Source organism: Meleagris gallopavo, chromosome 20, assembly GCF_905368555.1.
Source record: "Meleagris gallopavo chromosome 20, MGAL_WU_HG_1.1, whole genome shotgun sequence".
Classification (NCBI taxonomy): domain Eukaryota; kingdom Metazoa; phylum Chordata; class Aves; order Galliformes; family Phasianidae; genus Meleagris; species Meleagris gallopavo.
This window is the reverse complement of record NC_139423.1, coordinates 4,788,095-4,801,073: the sequence shown is the minus strand read 5'-3', so window position 1 is coordinate 4,801,073 and position 12,979 is coordinate 4,788,095. Positions and strand designations below refer to the sequence as shown.

General features: G+C 42.9%; 1 protein-coding gene across 1 annotated transcript in view; it reads right to left on the bottom strand.

The window, feature by feature from the left end:
• FASN (fatty acid synthase) overlaps positions 1 to 12,979 on the bottom strand; it is a 36,322-nt gene that overhangs the window by 21,697 nt on the left and 1,646 nt on the right. Inside the window, exons 2-13 of the mRNA XM_085240481.1 lie at positions 9,103 to 9,249; positions 8,159 to 8,311; positions 6,684 to 6,857; positions 5,603 to 5,803; positions 5,053 to 5,175; positions 4,347 to 4,462; positions 4,006 to 4,140; positions 2,895 to 3,354; positions 2,362 to 2,549; positions 1,494 to 1,683; positions 542 to 636; positions 35 to 169 (exon numbers count right to left, since the gene is read on the bottom strand). Of these exons, the coding sequence (XP_085096607.1) occupies positions 35 to 169; positions 542 to 636; positions 1,494 to 1,683; positions 2,362 to 2,549; positions 2,895 to 3,354; positions 4,006 to 4,140; positions 4,347 to 4,462; positions 5,053 to 5,175; positions 5,603 to 5,803; positions 6,684 to 6,857; positions 8,159 to 8,311; positions 9,103 to 9,229 (2,097 nt within the window). The 5' untranslated portion in view covers positions 9,230 to 9,249. The remainder of the gene's footprint in view (positions 1 to 34; positions 170 to 541; positions 637 to 1,493; positions 1,684 to 2,361; positions 2,550 to 2,894; positions 3,355 to 4,005; positions 4,141 to 4,346; positions 4,463 to 5,052; positions 5,176 to 5,602; positions 5,804 to 6,683; positions 6,858 to 8,158; positions 8,312 to 9,102; positions 9,250 to 12,979) is intronic.

Sequence of the window (12,979 nt, the reverse complement as noted above, 5' to 3'; positions counted from 1 at the left end):
CCAGCATAAGCATGCTGTGATTCAGCAATATTACCTTTTTCAGTGCACTGAGCAGTGCTGGTGCAATGGATGCCATGTAATAGGAATGAAATGCAACTCCAGCGCTGCGCACCTCCTTTGCAAACACCCCATCTTTCTTCAGTTTGGTTACAAACTCAGTCACAGAGTCCTAAGAAGAATATAAGATAAATAAAAACAACAGCTCACAACATTTTTTATATGTGTTTGAGTCTCTGTGCTCCTTATGTGCACTTTAATACCTGCCACTTAAAGGCAGTTGTATCTGTAATGAGGTTACTGTCCTCAGCATCATCACTCATCATGCCCATGGCTATATGAATATTCAGCAATCTGTAATTACTAGCTTACTGAAGCAATAACGTCATTTCCCTTCAGAGAAACTTGGAGTGTTTAAGCACCATGTCCAGGCAACTGCTTTCCAGGCAGCTGAACCTTAACTCAGCTTTATGTTTTCTCCAAACTAGAACTTCCAAGGTTCCACTCATAGATGTGGTATGTACTGTATTAGTTCCTTGCTTACCAGAGGCCCTGAAACAGTGACAGTATCCTCAGAGTTGTGACATGCTGGTACCACGTTTGGAGGACAGCGCTGCTTACATTCCTCCCATGTCAGACCTACAGAAGAAGAGTCTGGGTCAAAACAGGGATTTCAAGCAATGAGCCTCATGAGAGGAGGCAATCTTAACTGCACTTAACTCAGACATCCTCCTTCTACCCAAAAGTGACTCTGCAAAAGCAAAGGATGTTAATCTCATGGCTTTAACACTCTTTTTTATCAGTGGGATATTGAGCACAAGAAGAGAAAGAGAATCTTTGGGCCATCCTTTGGTTGAGAAGAATCTAGCTAGAGACCACCTAGGCAAACTCACTCACAAATCCACAGGCCCTGATGGGATGCATTCACAAGTGCTGACGAAGTTGGCAGCAGTGATGGCCAAACAGCTCTAAACTGGCTTAAGTCAGTTTAACATATGCAGGATCTGGCCATGTATTTTTCATAGGAACAAGTCACAGCAGAAGCTTGAATTCAAAGTCTTGATTATGAAAAACATCATGTGCATGCAGCACTCTAAAATCTGTGATATAAATGTATTTAATACTGAGCAAAATAAAGCTGAGTTAGAGACATAGTCCTTTATAGCATCAATTAAAATAAGAAACCAAGGACTCTAACAAGTAACATAGACAAATTCACTGCATTAGATCTGCAAGAGCTTTCATCTGAAGTGCTCTACTGTTTTTAATTGATCACTGCAGCACCACTGTTCTCTATTTTTATGATATCAATAGCCATCTTATTTTCAAACATTTAGGTCACCATAAAGCCACAGAGGACAAGCTGATGGGATCAAAGCATCCCTGAGAAGTGGAACAAACAGTCAGATTTACAGAAACACTGAGTACAGCTTAACCAGGAGAAAGCTTCTTCCTAAGCATTAGGAGGCAGAAGCAAGTGCTAAGGATATACCTACCAACAGCAGCCATCCCTCCTGGGGGCAATTTGGCCTCTTTCACACATCGGCCCCGCCAATAAGCAGCAAGAACAGCTTCTTCATGACTTAAGGAATTATCTGCATAGCCACAAGCTAGTTCACCCACTGAGTGACCCAAAATCCCATCAGGTTGCAGACCTGCAGCCTTTAGCACATCGATTTGGGCAATCTGCAGGGAAAAGCAGAATCAGTAATTCCAAGCAGGTGTAAGGATACAGAGTTTGGACAGACTTTCTTCCTGGCCTCATTGTTTCCTTCCCCTCCCCTCCAACAGCAGCTCCAGCCTCAATTTCAAAGCATCTCAAGATTCATTGTTTGGGCCTTTCCACTAGGAAGCTATTTCAAACAACAGGAGGCTGCCAAGAGCATGTTCATGCAAAGCAAGAGCCAAACCCAGCTTTTCAGTTCACTTTAAAAGCTCTGCCCCTGGTTTACTATGAGACAATGAATCCCGCTGTGACACTCATCCAGAATTAAAGAGACTTCACTTTATCATTTAGTTCGTTTTTAGAGCAAATTTTAGAAGGCATTCTATAGAACCTTCCTCCTTGGCAGGCATTTACACAGAAATTCAGACATTCTTCAGTCTCCTAGAGAAACTACCCCACATCACACACACAGATCTGTTTACATCAACATTCCTGCAAGCATCTTGGAAGCAGCAGCTCCCAAAATTGTTAAGGGTGCAACTCACTCTCCTTGCGATCTCCAACAAGCTTCTACCATTTGCTGAGTGCAAAACACACACTTCCATTAAGTGGTACAAAGCACTACCAATCAGACACGCTAGCAGAATGTGCTCCTGTGCCCATAACCCCTCTTATTCCACCACTCATTTCAGTCTTACCTGTATAGCAGCTAGTCCAACAAATGCATGGACAGTGTCATCAAAAGTGTTCTCATCTGCACGCAGAAGCAGGTCTGAGACTTTCAGTCCTGTGCTCTTCAAAGCCTCATCTGAGCGCAATATAGACTGGCGAAACAGATCCAATTTCATAAGGCTCAGGCCCATACCTTTCCACTGTGTTCCCATACCTGCAGGATAAAGCATGAAGAAAGTGTGCTTTGGGAACACTCCACAAGATGGGGTGGACCTCACACTCTTGCTTTAGCAGTGAAAGAATCCTAAGAATAACAGAAATGTGCAATATAAAACCCTCGAGGTTAGGCAGTGCTTTTCCATTCTCCTGGACTTCACTGTCATCAGAAGACAGACAAATTGGAAGCATTAGCTAAAACACAGGGAACACAATTCTCCTGCACGTATCACAAGACTGTGTGACAGTTCCTTATGCTGAAGAGCAGAAAACAAGATTAGTGCACAAGATCCAACTGCATAAGCTTCATTACTACAGAAGAATGCAGAAACTGTGGCCCCACCTGAGCAGATGTACCAGAGAGGTCTACCAGATGCTTGAACTTGCTGAATCTCTGTTATGTCACTCTCAGTGCCAACTAGCGTGTAGCCCCTGTAGGGCATGGAAGATACAGGAATTGCAGAGATATCACTGAGCAGGCTTAAAAATGAACTGCATCCTCCATGTTTCCTGCTTTCTTCAATTAGTATTTCCACTGCTTCCTGTGTTCTGCCACAAACTTGAACCAGTCTTGGCAAGTTACAAGTCTCTTGAGGTTGGCATTTCTTCTCATTTGGCCTCAGAATAACATGAGCATTAGAACCTCCAAAGCCAAAAGAATTGATGCTGACAAGGCCACCTTTCACTGGTGTTGGTTTGCAAACCACCTTCAAGGAGCCATCATGTAAAGCAGGAATATCTGGATTTGGATCATTGAAATGAAGATTTGGAGCCCACAGCCCATGTTCCAGAGAAAGAATGACCTGAAAGACAGAACAGAATACTCTGTGCTCCACATTTTCTTGCAACAGGTGTTCTTTTGCTGTTAGTGTTCTTCTATAAATGACTGTGTAGCATACAACAAAGCATCTCCACTTAAGTTTGGACAGAGACCCTTCACAGACCAACACCAAAGTCATAGTGGTAGTACCTATTTTACCTTGGCAAGTTTTAAGGCCATGCAGAGAGTCAGTGGTTAAGTGGTTTTAAGCTTAGTTTCCAGATCCTTTCTAACTGGAAAGCTATGCAGTCTTGCTTTAAAATCCTGTCTAGCTGCTAAAAATATCATATCTTCTTTCTCCTCTTTCAGATAACAGTGCTGTCAATAAAAAGCTATCGAACAAGCAGGGACAGTAGCTAGCTCTTTGCTAAGCAGTTTGGCAGCCATGGCTGAGAGATGACTGCCTGCTTTCACCAGCAGTTAGCAGGTTGGTTGCTGGCAATCAGTTATTCAAACTGGTAGCCTCATCCCACTTCACTCCTCACCAACACAAGAGACAGAGGAGACAAACAGCCCAAAGAATTAACTACTCTTTTGGCACTGAAAACCCCAAACTTTTATCTTTGCTTATGGCAACCTCCCACTTAAGTCCCTTAGCCCTCATTGCTTTCCCTCATAAGCCACACATTGTTACCTTGGCTAATGCAGCAAGTCCAGAGGCAGGCTCTGGATGACCCATGTTTGACTTGGTTGATCCAATTAACAGAGGCTCTCTCTCACATTGGCAGAAGACATTTACAATACCATTTACTTCCTGGGGATCTCCAACCTAGCAAGAAAGCAATCAGAACAATTAATATTTTCAGATTTTTCTTTTCTAGTGTGTTCTAAGAAGTCTGTGTACAATCCAGAAGTAAAAGAAAGAAATGCAACTCCTTCATCTTCACTTTGAAAGAACAAAGAATAATCTCATGGGAAAGTGTGGCAAGAAATGCAAGGGAAGAAAGACCCCAAAACCAAAAAGCCCATGCTGACCTTGGTGCCTGTCCCATGAGCTTCAACATACTCCACATCTCCAGGCTTGATACCACATTCTCTGTACAGAGAACCAACCAGCTGCTGCTGCATCTCTCCAGATGGGAATGTCACACCTAGGACCAAAATTGTCATCAATTCCTCTCCCCCACCAGAAGCTTCCTGTTCTGACTTGCACCATTCAATAGGTTGGGGCTACAGGTCCAGAAGAAAGCGACATTTTTTCAAGGCTTTGCAATAAACACAGTTAGCCTCTTGGACTCTTAGGAAGAAGAGCCAAAGAACCAGAAATTGAACTAAACCAATGACTTAGAGTACCACAGGAAGATACCAGTTAACAGAACATGGTATGTTTATGGTGAGTAAAACATGTGAGATTTGGCATCTCCAAGAGTGAGAGAAACAGAACAGTAGCAGAAAAAGATCCTTCCAGTCACAGTATTTATATTTCTACTATCTGGTCAGATATACCCTGAAGAAGACTATGCTAGCAACAGGACTCTCCTGTTACTCACCACTTTCATTCCTTTACCACATAGGGTCCTGAACTTTGTATTATCAAAGTTGAAAACAAACAAGAAATCCAAACAAATTAAAAACACGCATATCTAATGAACAGAAAACCCACAGTATCCCTTCTTTGATGACAAAGACTGCAGACTCAACAGTTCTGTAGGTACCTCACTTTTCAGAGACAAAGACCTACCTTGCTCCTTAAAGCCATCAGTGTTACTCCCAGCATTCACTATGGTGGCATAGATGCGTTTAGCCATGGATTTCTTGGTCAAGAGCACAACAACAACAGCTTCAGAGCGACAATATCCATTTCCTGAGAAGACAGACAGAACATGTCACGAGTCTGTTCAGCATTAAAGCCACCACACACTAAGGTCACTTCACTTCTGACCTACTGCTTCACGTACATTGCTTTTGAATACAATAGATATGTTTGCTTAAAAAATTATGTCCTAGATTAATGTCCACCTCTCATCACCAGTGATGAAAGAAAGTCTCTATCTCTGGATGGAAACTCTCTGCCCCCGGCACAGAAATAAATCATACAATTTCTTTCCCACAGGTAATTTTCTAGGCTTAAGGGAGCATGCAACACAGATAAAGTCCATTCATGTCCCAAGCAGAGCACCTAAGAACAACAACTGGACAAGTTACCTGCACTGTTACTACAGCATTACATCACAGACTCAGCAATAGGTTCATCTCATACTACAAGGTAATTTTTCACGGTAATGCCTTACCTGAAACATCAAAAGCCTTGCAGGCACCATCAGGACTAAGCATACCCAGCTTCATGAACTGCACAGAAGTGTTGGGCTTCAGCAGAATGTTGACCCCTCCTACCAGGGCTGCACTGCACTGTCCGTGACGAATTGCTTTATAAGCATTTTCTAGAGCCATGAGACTGGAGGAGCAGGCTGTGTCAATAGTTAAGCTTGGTCCTTAGGAAATAAAGAGGGAGGAAAAAGGTATTTTGTTTTTGTTTTTGTTTTAAATATACCGCTAGTTTTCTAGAATTAATCTCCAAAGACTACAGATAGGATCGCAAGACAAATGCATTAAAAAGTATTAAGTAATCAGAACATTACAGGTAATCTTTACACACCAGGGGACAAGATTTACCACTTCTCCTGCTTGCCAGTTAATAAGAGATTTGTAGGAGATTAAAAAAAAAAAAAAAAAATACAACAAACCCACACAGTTTGGCTTTAGGGGTACCTTTCAGATTTTCTTCTCCATCTCCATCAAATAAAAAGACATGACAGCATCATGTAGGCAAATAACACCATTTCCCTATTCACAGCAGTGAAAAAAATCACTCCTGCTTCCTCATGCTATTCTTGCCGTGATCTCTGCTCTCCAGAGTGATTCCCTTCCCTCTGTCTTCAAATCCAGACACAATTCAAGCCACGTCTATACCTTTAGTCAATTTCAGGCTGGTGCCTCCCCCATTTCTCTCACTTTATTCAAATAGAGTCACCTGTTCCAGCCAGTTTGCCTCTGGGCTTGCTGACTTCTACAGTTCAATACCAAATGGCAGCCTAAAGGCAGATAAAAGATCTCCTGACATCTTTCAGATGGATCCCAGCCATAGCCATCTTCAACAGCTGAAGTACAAAGCCTAATAATGGTTCTCAACACACAGTTACATCACAGTTTTTACTACTCACATGCCACTTTACAGCAGTTGCAGGCTGGCTTCTCATCCTAAAGGAATCTCTGTCACCATATCCCTGCCACTCCCCCAGAGAAACAGTTGTACAACCATGCTGAAATTGCACTTGCTGATCAGCAAGTATTGACAGGTCTGGGGGCACTTACCTGTAAAATCATAAAAGTACGAAATCCTGTTGGCAAGCATAGCACGCTGGCAGCCAGTCATACTGTATCCCAAAAGCTCTTCTGGATCTTGGCTAAGGGCTTCAGCAGCTTCTGAGCCACTTGCACCAATCCATACACCCGTGTCTGTGCCTCGGAGGGTAGCTGGATTAATGCCTGCAGGGATATTGGAAAGTAGATTACAGCTGATAAACTCATCATGAGAGGAAAACTAGGGAGGTATCAGGTACAGGTGGCACCAAGTAACAAAACACAGCTTTATACTGTCCCTCTCAGGCAGGCCTGCAGCATTGTTCTCTTGCTCATTGACACCTTTCTACCTACTTCAGTAACAGACCTTCTGCAGAGCTCCTGCTTGTTCAAGCTGTTTATTACAACAGTCCACCAGAACTTTGCTATTGGCCAAAACATACCGTGCCTTGTATGTTTATACATACATACATACATGTGTATGTGTAAGAGATAGATAGCTTTTCAACTTAGATGGGCATTGCTTGAATCTTATGTAGAAGTGCACAACTATGAGTAAGTGCTGATCAGATAGCTAAAAAATAAAAATAATAAAAAAAAATCAAACTTCTGGCATGAAGAGAAGTAGACATAAAGTCAGAAAGCTGCAGCACATGGAATGTCTTGAGCATACAATACCTATGTTTGTACACAAGTAAAGCCCAGATATGGAGTATAAGAAAGAAAAGAAAAATTCCTGGGCACAAAAGTCAACATGTTGGAACAAGAAATAACTATGCTCTAAAAAACTGCATGGAAAACTCAACTTACACTAATCTCTGCTGTTTCCTCCTTGTGCTGCAGGAGCTCTGGAGACAAGCAGATTATTCAAGCCTTGGGACTGAGGCTCAGTAGTAGAGCAGGAAGCGTTAATTTGTTGTTAATAGTGAGCCAGTTACAACTTTTTCCATGTCTTCTTATGTTCAGACATGAAACTAATTAACAGAAAGAATTAACTTCTTGGCTGTGTGGGCGCACAACTAAAAAGCTTAAGGCTTTAAGCAAGAGAAAGGAGGTTCCTGCTTCTGGAAGTACAATCTCCACCATACCTTCTGCAGACCATGGATAAGAATACTCATGGAGTCATCTTTCCTCTGCTCTACAGTATTCCTGAGCCTGAGCAGGGATATATTACAGAATATTACAGTAGAGCTGGAGTGTAGGGACATCAACATACAAAAAGCTCTCACGCTGTTGACTGTTTAAATGTTTCTGTAGTAATGGTTCCACTGCATGAGACCAGTGGAGATTTTCTGGCAGTCAATGCAAATTTCCTAGTTCAAGCTCTGGAGAAAATGGCTTTTGTTCTAACCTTGTACCAGTTCTTTGGTCTCCTCTCTATTGTGAGGGCTCTCTCTCATTAGTGATCTCATCACAGAGGTGCACATCTGCTGCCTAGAAGCAATACAGCAGACTTTTCCCTCTTCAGTCATCCATCCATAGCTTACCTCCATCCAAAATAGCTTCATAAGAAACTTCCAACAACAAGCGAAGCTGAGGATCCATTGTATGAGCTTGTTTGGGGTGGACTCCAAAGAAGGACGCATCAAATTTTTTTATGTCCTTGAGCTTTCCATTTCTTTTGGGCAGTCCATAAATTCCTGAGAAGAAAAATTTGACACCATATTATCACAGATTGCATCAGTTTAGAGGCAGCTACCAGCTGAGACAGAGCATGGGATGACCACAGCTCAATTTGCAAATGATTCTCAATTACACATGAAACATTACTTTCCAACTGCAGCACTTGGAGTGCTGCATAAAACCTATCCACTCATCTCTCTTAATCTCATCTGGAAATTAAAACACTGCATTAACAAAAACAACTGTGATTTTTAAAGACTGTTCTGGATATGGCAGCAAAAGGTACCTGTCTGATACTAAGCATTTGAACTTGATAAGATGTGCCAACCACACAGACTGACTCGGTGGTTCCAGTTAGAATAAAAACAAAAGCTACTTTTCACTTCTGCATATCACTAGCTTGATTTCAGAAGGATAATCAGGCAGAAAAGAACGTTCTAAAAAGCCACAAGTCACAAACATGGAGTCCCCCAGCTACTTCTGAGCCCAGAAAAAGAGCACAGAAGTTTTATTGCCACAGCTGCCAGTAGCAGGTCCAGGACTCACAGTGCACAGCTGCTCTGCCAGAAGCATGCTTTTCCCTGGAAGCAAACTATATATTATTTACCAGCCATGACTGTAGGATATGACTATAAAATGCATTACTTAAAACTTCCATAGAAGCATTTTGTTCCTGGATTCTTCGGTCACGTATCTGAAGTGAACTAAAACGCTCTGGCAGGGTTTTGAATCTGATTATCTTTTCCTTCCATGGGATAATTCCTCTGAAAAGCTCTGAGCTCCAAAAGGAAAGACAGTAAGTGCTCACCTGGTTTCCACCTCCGATCGTCCTCTGTGACCATATCAACTCCATTCAGCAGGTTCTCCCAAAACTCTTGCAAGTTCTCAGATTCCGGCAGCTTTCCTGCTATGCCTGCAATCACCACGTCTTCCATCTCTGAACTTCTCCCTGTTACTGAGATCGAAGAAAGCAGTAAGACTTGTAGGACTTCACACAGAAGAAGAATAGCTTTCCTGCCTTCCTAACATGTTGTGACAAACAAGTGGATTGGTGGGAGGAAACACCCACACAGAAATAGCCCGTGGAGCCTCCAGAACAAAAAGATACCCCAAATAATCAAACGGACTGTAGGATTTGTGGAGACTGTGGGGATGAGAGAACTGAAGGAGTGCTGGGCCCTGAGAACCAGCAGCTCCTACAGGAACAGGTCTGCCTCTAAAGGAGCAGCTCTGCCTTTGGTAAAGTCAGCAGAGAAGAAAGATTAACATGCTGGAGCAGAGGTGGGTGGGGAAATTATGAAATACATATAGTAAAATACATAATTACAAGGCAAACCTTGCAAGCAGCAAAACAAGTTCTACGATCATTCCAAAGTGAAATACTAACTTAAGAATCAATAATCAAAAAGCCTGGTGGAGGAAACAGCAAAAATCAGATGGAAAAACACAAAGATTCCAATGCAGCTTAGTGCTGTTTTAAATACCTGACATGAGAAATTTTATATGCAAAACATTTCATAGAGCACTGAACTCTTTGCTGCTGTACTGAGGAGACTGGGAAGGAGGAACCAAGTGCCTGGGACAGAGAGGGCAGCTTTAAAACAAGGGTTGGCAGAAAGGACCTGGATTCTGTATTGGGGAATACCTTAGCAATAGTCCCAAGGAAGATGCATTCTGAAAGCCCATCCTTTACAACACAAGAGAGCACCATTCCACACAGCACAACTAGCCATCTATGGAGTGGTTTGAGTTGGAAGGGACCCCTAAAGCCCAACTGGTCCAACCTCCCTGCAGCAAGCAGGGATACACCCAGCTCCATCAGTGCTCAGAGCCCCATCCAGCTCACAGCACCAACTGAGAGCTCACAGCACAGTCAAGGTACACGATTTATTCTGCATTACATTAAAAATGCATTAACTAAGCATAAAGGAGGTGAGTTAACCTGATGTTCCAGTTAAGCTCACATTATAGTTAGTAGACCCTACGTAGACAAATGAGATGCATATCTCTTTTTCTCCTCTATGTACACACGTGGTTGCATGAACAAGAGACATAAGGAAGTATTGTGAATGCTTACTAAGTCCTTCTGCTAAGTAGAGGAAAATATCCTCCAGAGTTGACATGTGAGATTCTTAAGAAATTAAAAACAAAACAAAACAAACAAACGAAAAAAAAAAACAAAACCAACCACCACAATGAAAACCGGGTGCTGTAAGTCCACTTTAATAGTTTTGAAGGAAATGCTTTGAGATGGAAGATGACGCTGGATTTCTGGTGCAGATCGTGCTCCATAGGCCATGTTAGCTCTTCCCAGAAGCACTGCTGGGGCTCGATCTCATCTCCTGTGGAACAGCATCACTGGGTACTCTGAGATAAGTGCTTGGATGGATAGCTGTTTTTCCAACCCAAGAAGTTTCATTTGGGAATGTTTTCACAGCTTCTTTCAGAAACTGCTGGATTTTCTGAGCAAGAAATAGGCCTCGATTGGCTCACAGCATCACATCTGCCCTCTGCTTTGCCCAGCTTTTATGGCAGTACAGCACACACACACCATCCTTTGCTGGATCCCTCGTACTCCTCTTTCCTTCAGTGCTTATCTCCATTCAGATCTGTGGAGTAACTGTGGAATTATGCAACGCTCTGAGGCAGAAGAGCTGTTACCTCACCCAGCCCACTCCTCCTGGGAGCAAAACCCAAAGTGCTTTCCAAAGGACATCTGGGATTTCTCAGTCTTGCATTAAATACTGCAGACAATACAATTTCCATTCTATACTGAGCATTCACTTAAGAAGGGAAACAGTAAGGCTCAGGTACTTTACGGCCTTAACGGGAAAATCCACCCCAAAAGCAAAGCCAGCGGTACCAGGCCCAGCCTGCTCTGCTCTCCCCTCACAAAGCTCTACTGGCTCAGTGCTACTGTTGGGATCGTGACCATGCTTGGAAGACTCAACAGAAGCCCACAGTTCTGCTACACACACAGCAGTTCTGCAGAAAATAATGGATCTGGAGCTTACAGGCCAGGTGTGATACAAGAGCTGCACACAGTGATAACGGTTTGGTTCTATGCCTCACCTTCCTAGGTGATGATCTCTAAGGGAAGAAATGCTGTGTGTCAGAAGACTGAAACCTCACATTTGTGATTGCCCCTTCCCCCACAGCATCAGAAGAGCTCCATCCAGGTATGGCCAACCCCAACACAGCACTGCTCTGACACAGAGAAGAACCAGAACCGATTGTCAAAGCCCTTTTTGCCAGCGTGGTATCAGCACAGTTGAGCAAAACTGTGTCAAAGGCAGCAAAAAATAAGATGCTGTGGTAATCAAAAATGCAGAATAAAGGCCAAGAAGTTAATTTTAGCTGGGTAAGTGGGCAATAAGAGCCACAACGTAAGGATTTATGTACACAGAGAACTGGACGAAGAGCTCCAGATGCCTGGTTATGGAGCTAGTGGCACGCAGTTGAAGTGGTTTACTGCAGAAAACCAGTGGGAAGAGAAGGAATCATGAATGAAGCAATCCTTGATTAAACAGTGATTCAAGCAGATGTTACAGCTACCCACGATGTCCTTGGACTTCTTTCATGAACAGGTATGCTATGGTAATGTCTGACATTGCCCCCAATGGTACATTCCAGTGCTTCCATATACCCAGTGCTTACTCTTCTCTGTAGATCCCCTTTAGATGACACAGTATTTGAAGCCACTGACAGTGCTGGGAAAGAAAATTCTTTCTACAGCTGTTTTAGAGGTGATTTGATATCAGGAAATATACATAGGGTATCATTCTCATTACATATGAGAAGCAAGGCAAACAGCAAAGGGTCAGGGAAGGAGACCAAGAAAGATGGAGTGATAAATGGGATTCTCCGGTTCCTTAAAACACAGCCTTGTTGGATCCAACCAGACATCCAATACCCATTTTCTCCCGTTTTCCCTGTGGCTTTTGTAGATAAAACACAAAAGCCTTGAATGTACCAGCAGTAACCTCGTTTAGGCATAAACTATCACCTCACTAGATTTACACAATATCTTTTCTTGCAATGATATTGCGTTGCTGACTCATTCCATTTGAGACTAGTAATAACTAACCATCCCTTCTGGTGTTATTGACTAGTAACAGCTTTCATCATTTTACACTCGTGCTCTGGTTATCTGCCTCCCACATTGGCTGCCTGACAAGGTGGGCTTGTTCCAGTACTCTAAACCAAGAAGAAAAGTGTTAATCATTTTGTTACCACCATTTCTAGAGGCTCCACAGCTGAGATTATAGGAGAGGAAAGAGGAGAGGACAGCTCAATTTCCCTCTTGTACCCAACTCACCAATCTCTGAAGAGAACCGTTTTCTTTTTCTGCTCTACCTACATTCACTTGAGGTTAAGTGAGGGTTGTTGGAAGGGAGGAAGAAAGCACAGAGACAACAAAAGAAGAGCTCCCAAATCCTGTTTTGCTGTCACTATGGTGGAACAGAATCCTGAGCACCACCTCTGTGCCACCAACTCGGGGCAGCCCTGACCTGCTGGGATCTCCCAACTGCTCCTTCAGCACAGACTGCAACCAAAGGTTTGCTTCCTTACCTCACAAACCTGACTGCATCCTAGCCCAGCTTTCCTAATCTCCAATTATCATTCATAAAAGGTACGATTAAAACTACCATTTCACAGGAGCATCTCTTGAAGGGAGCTGCAAG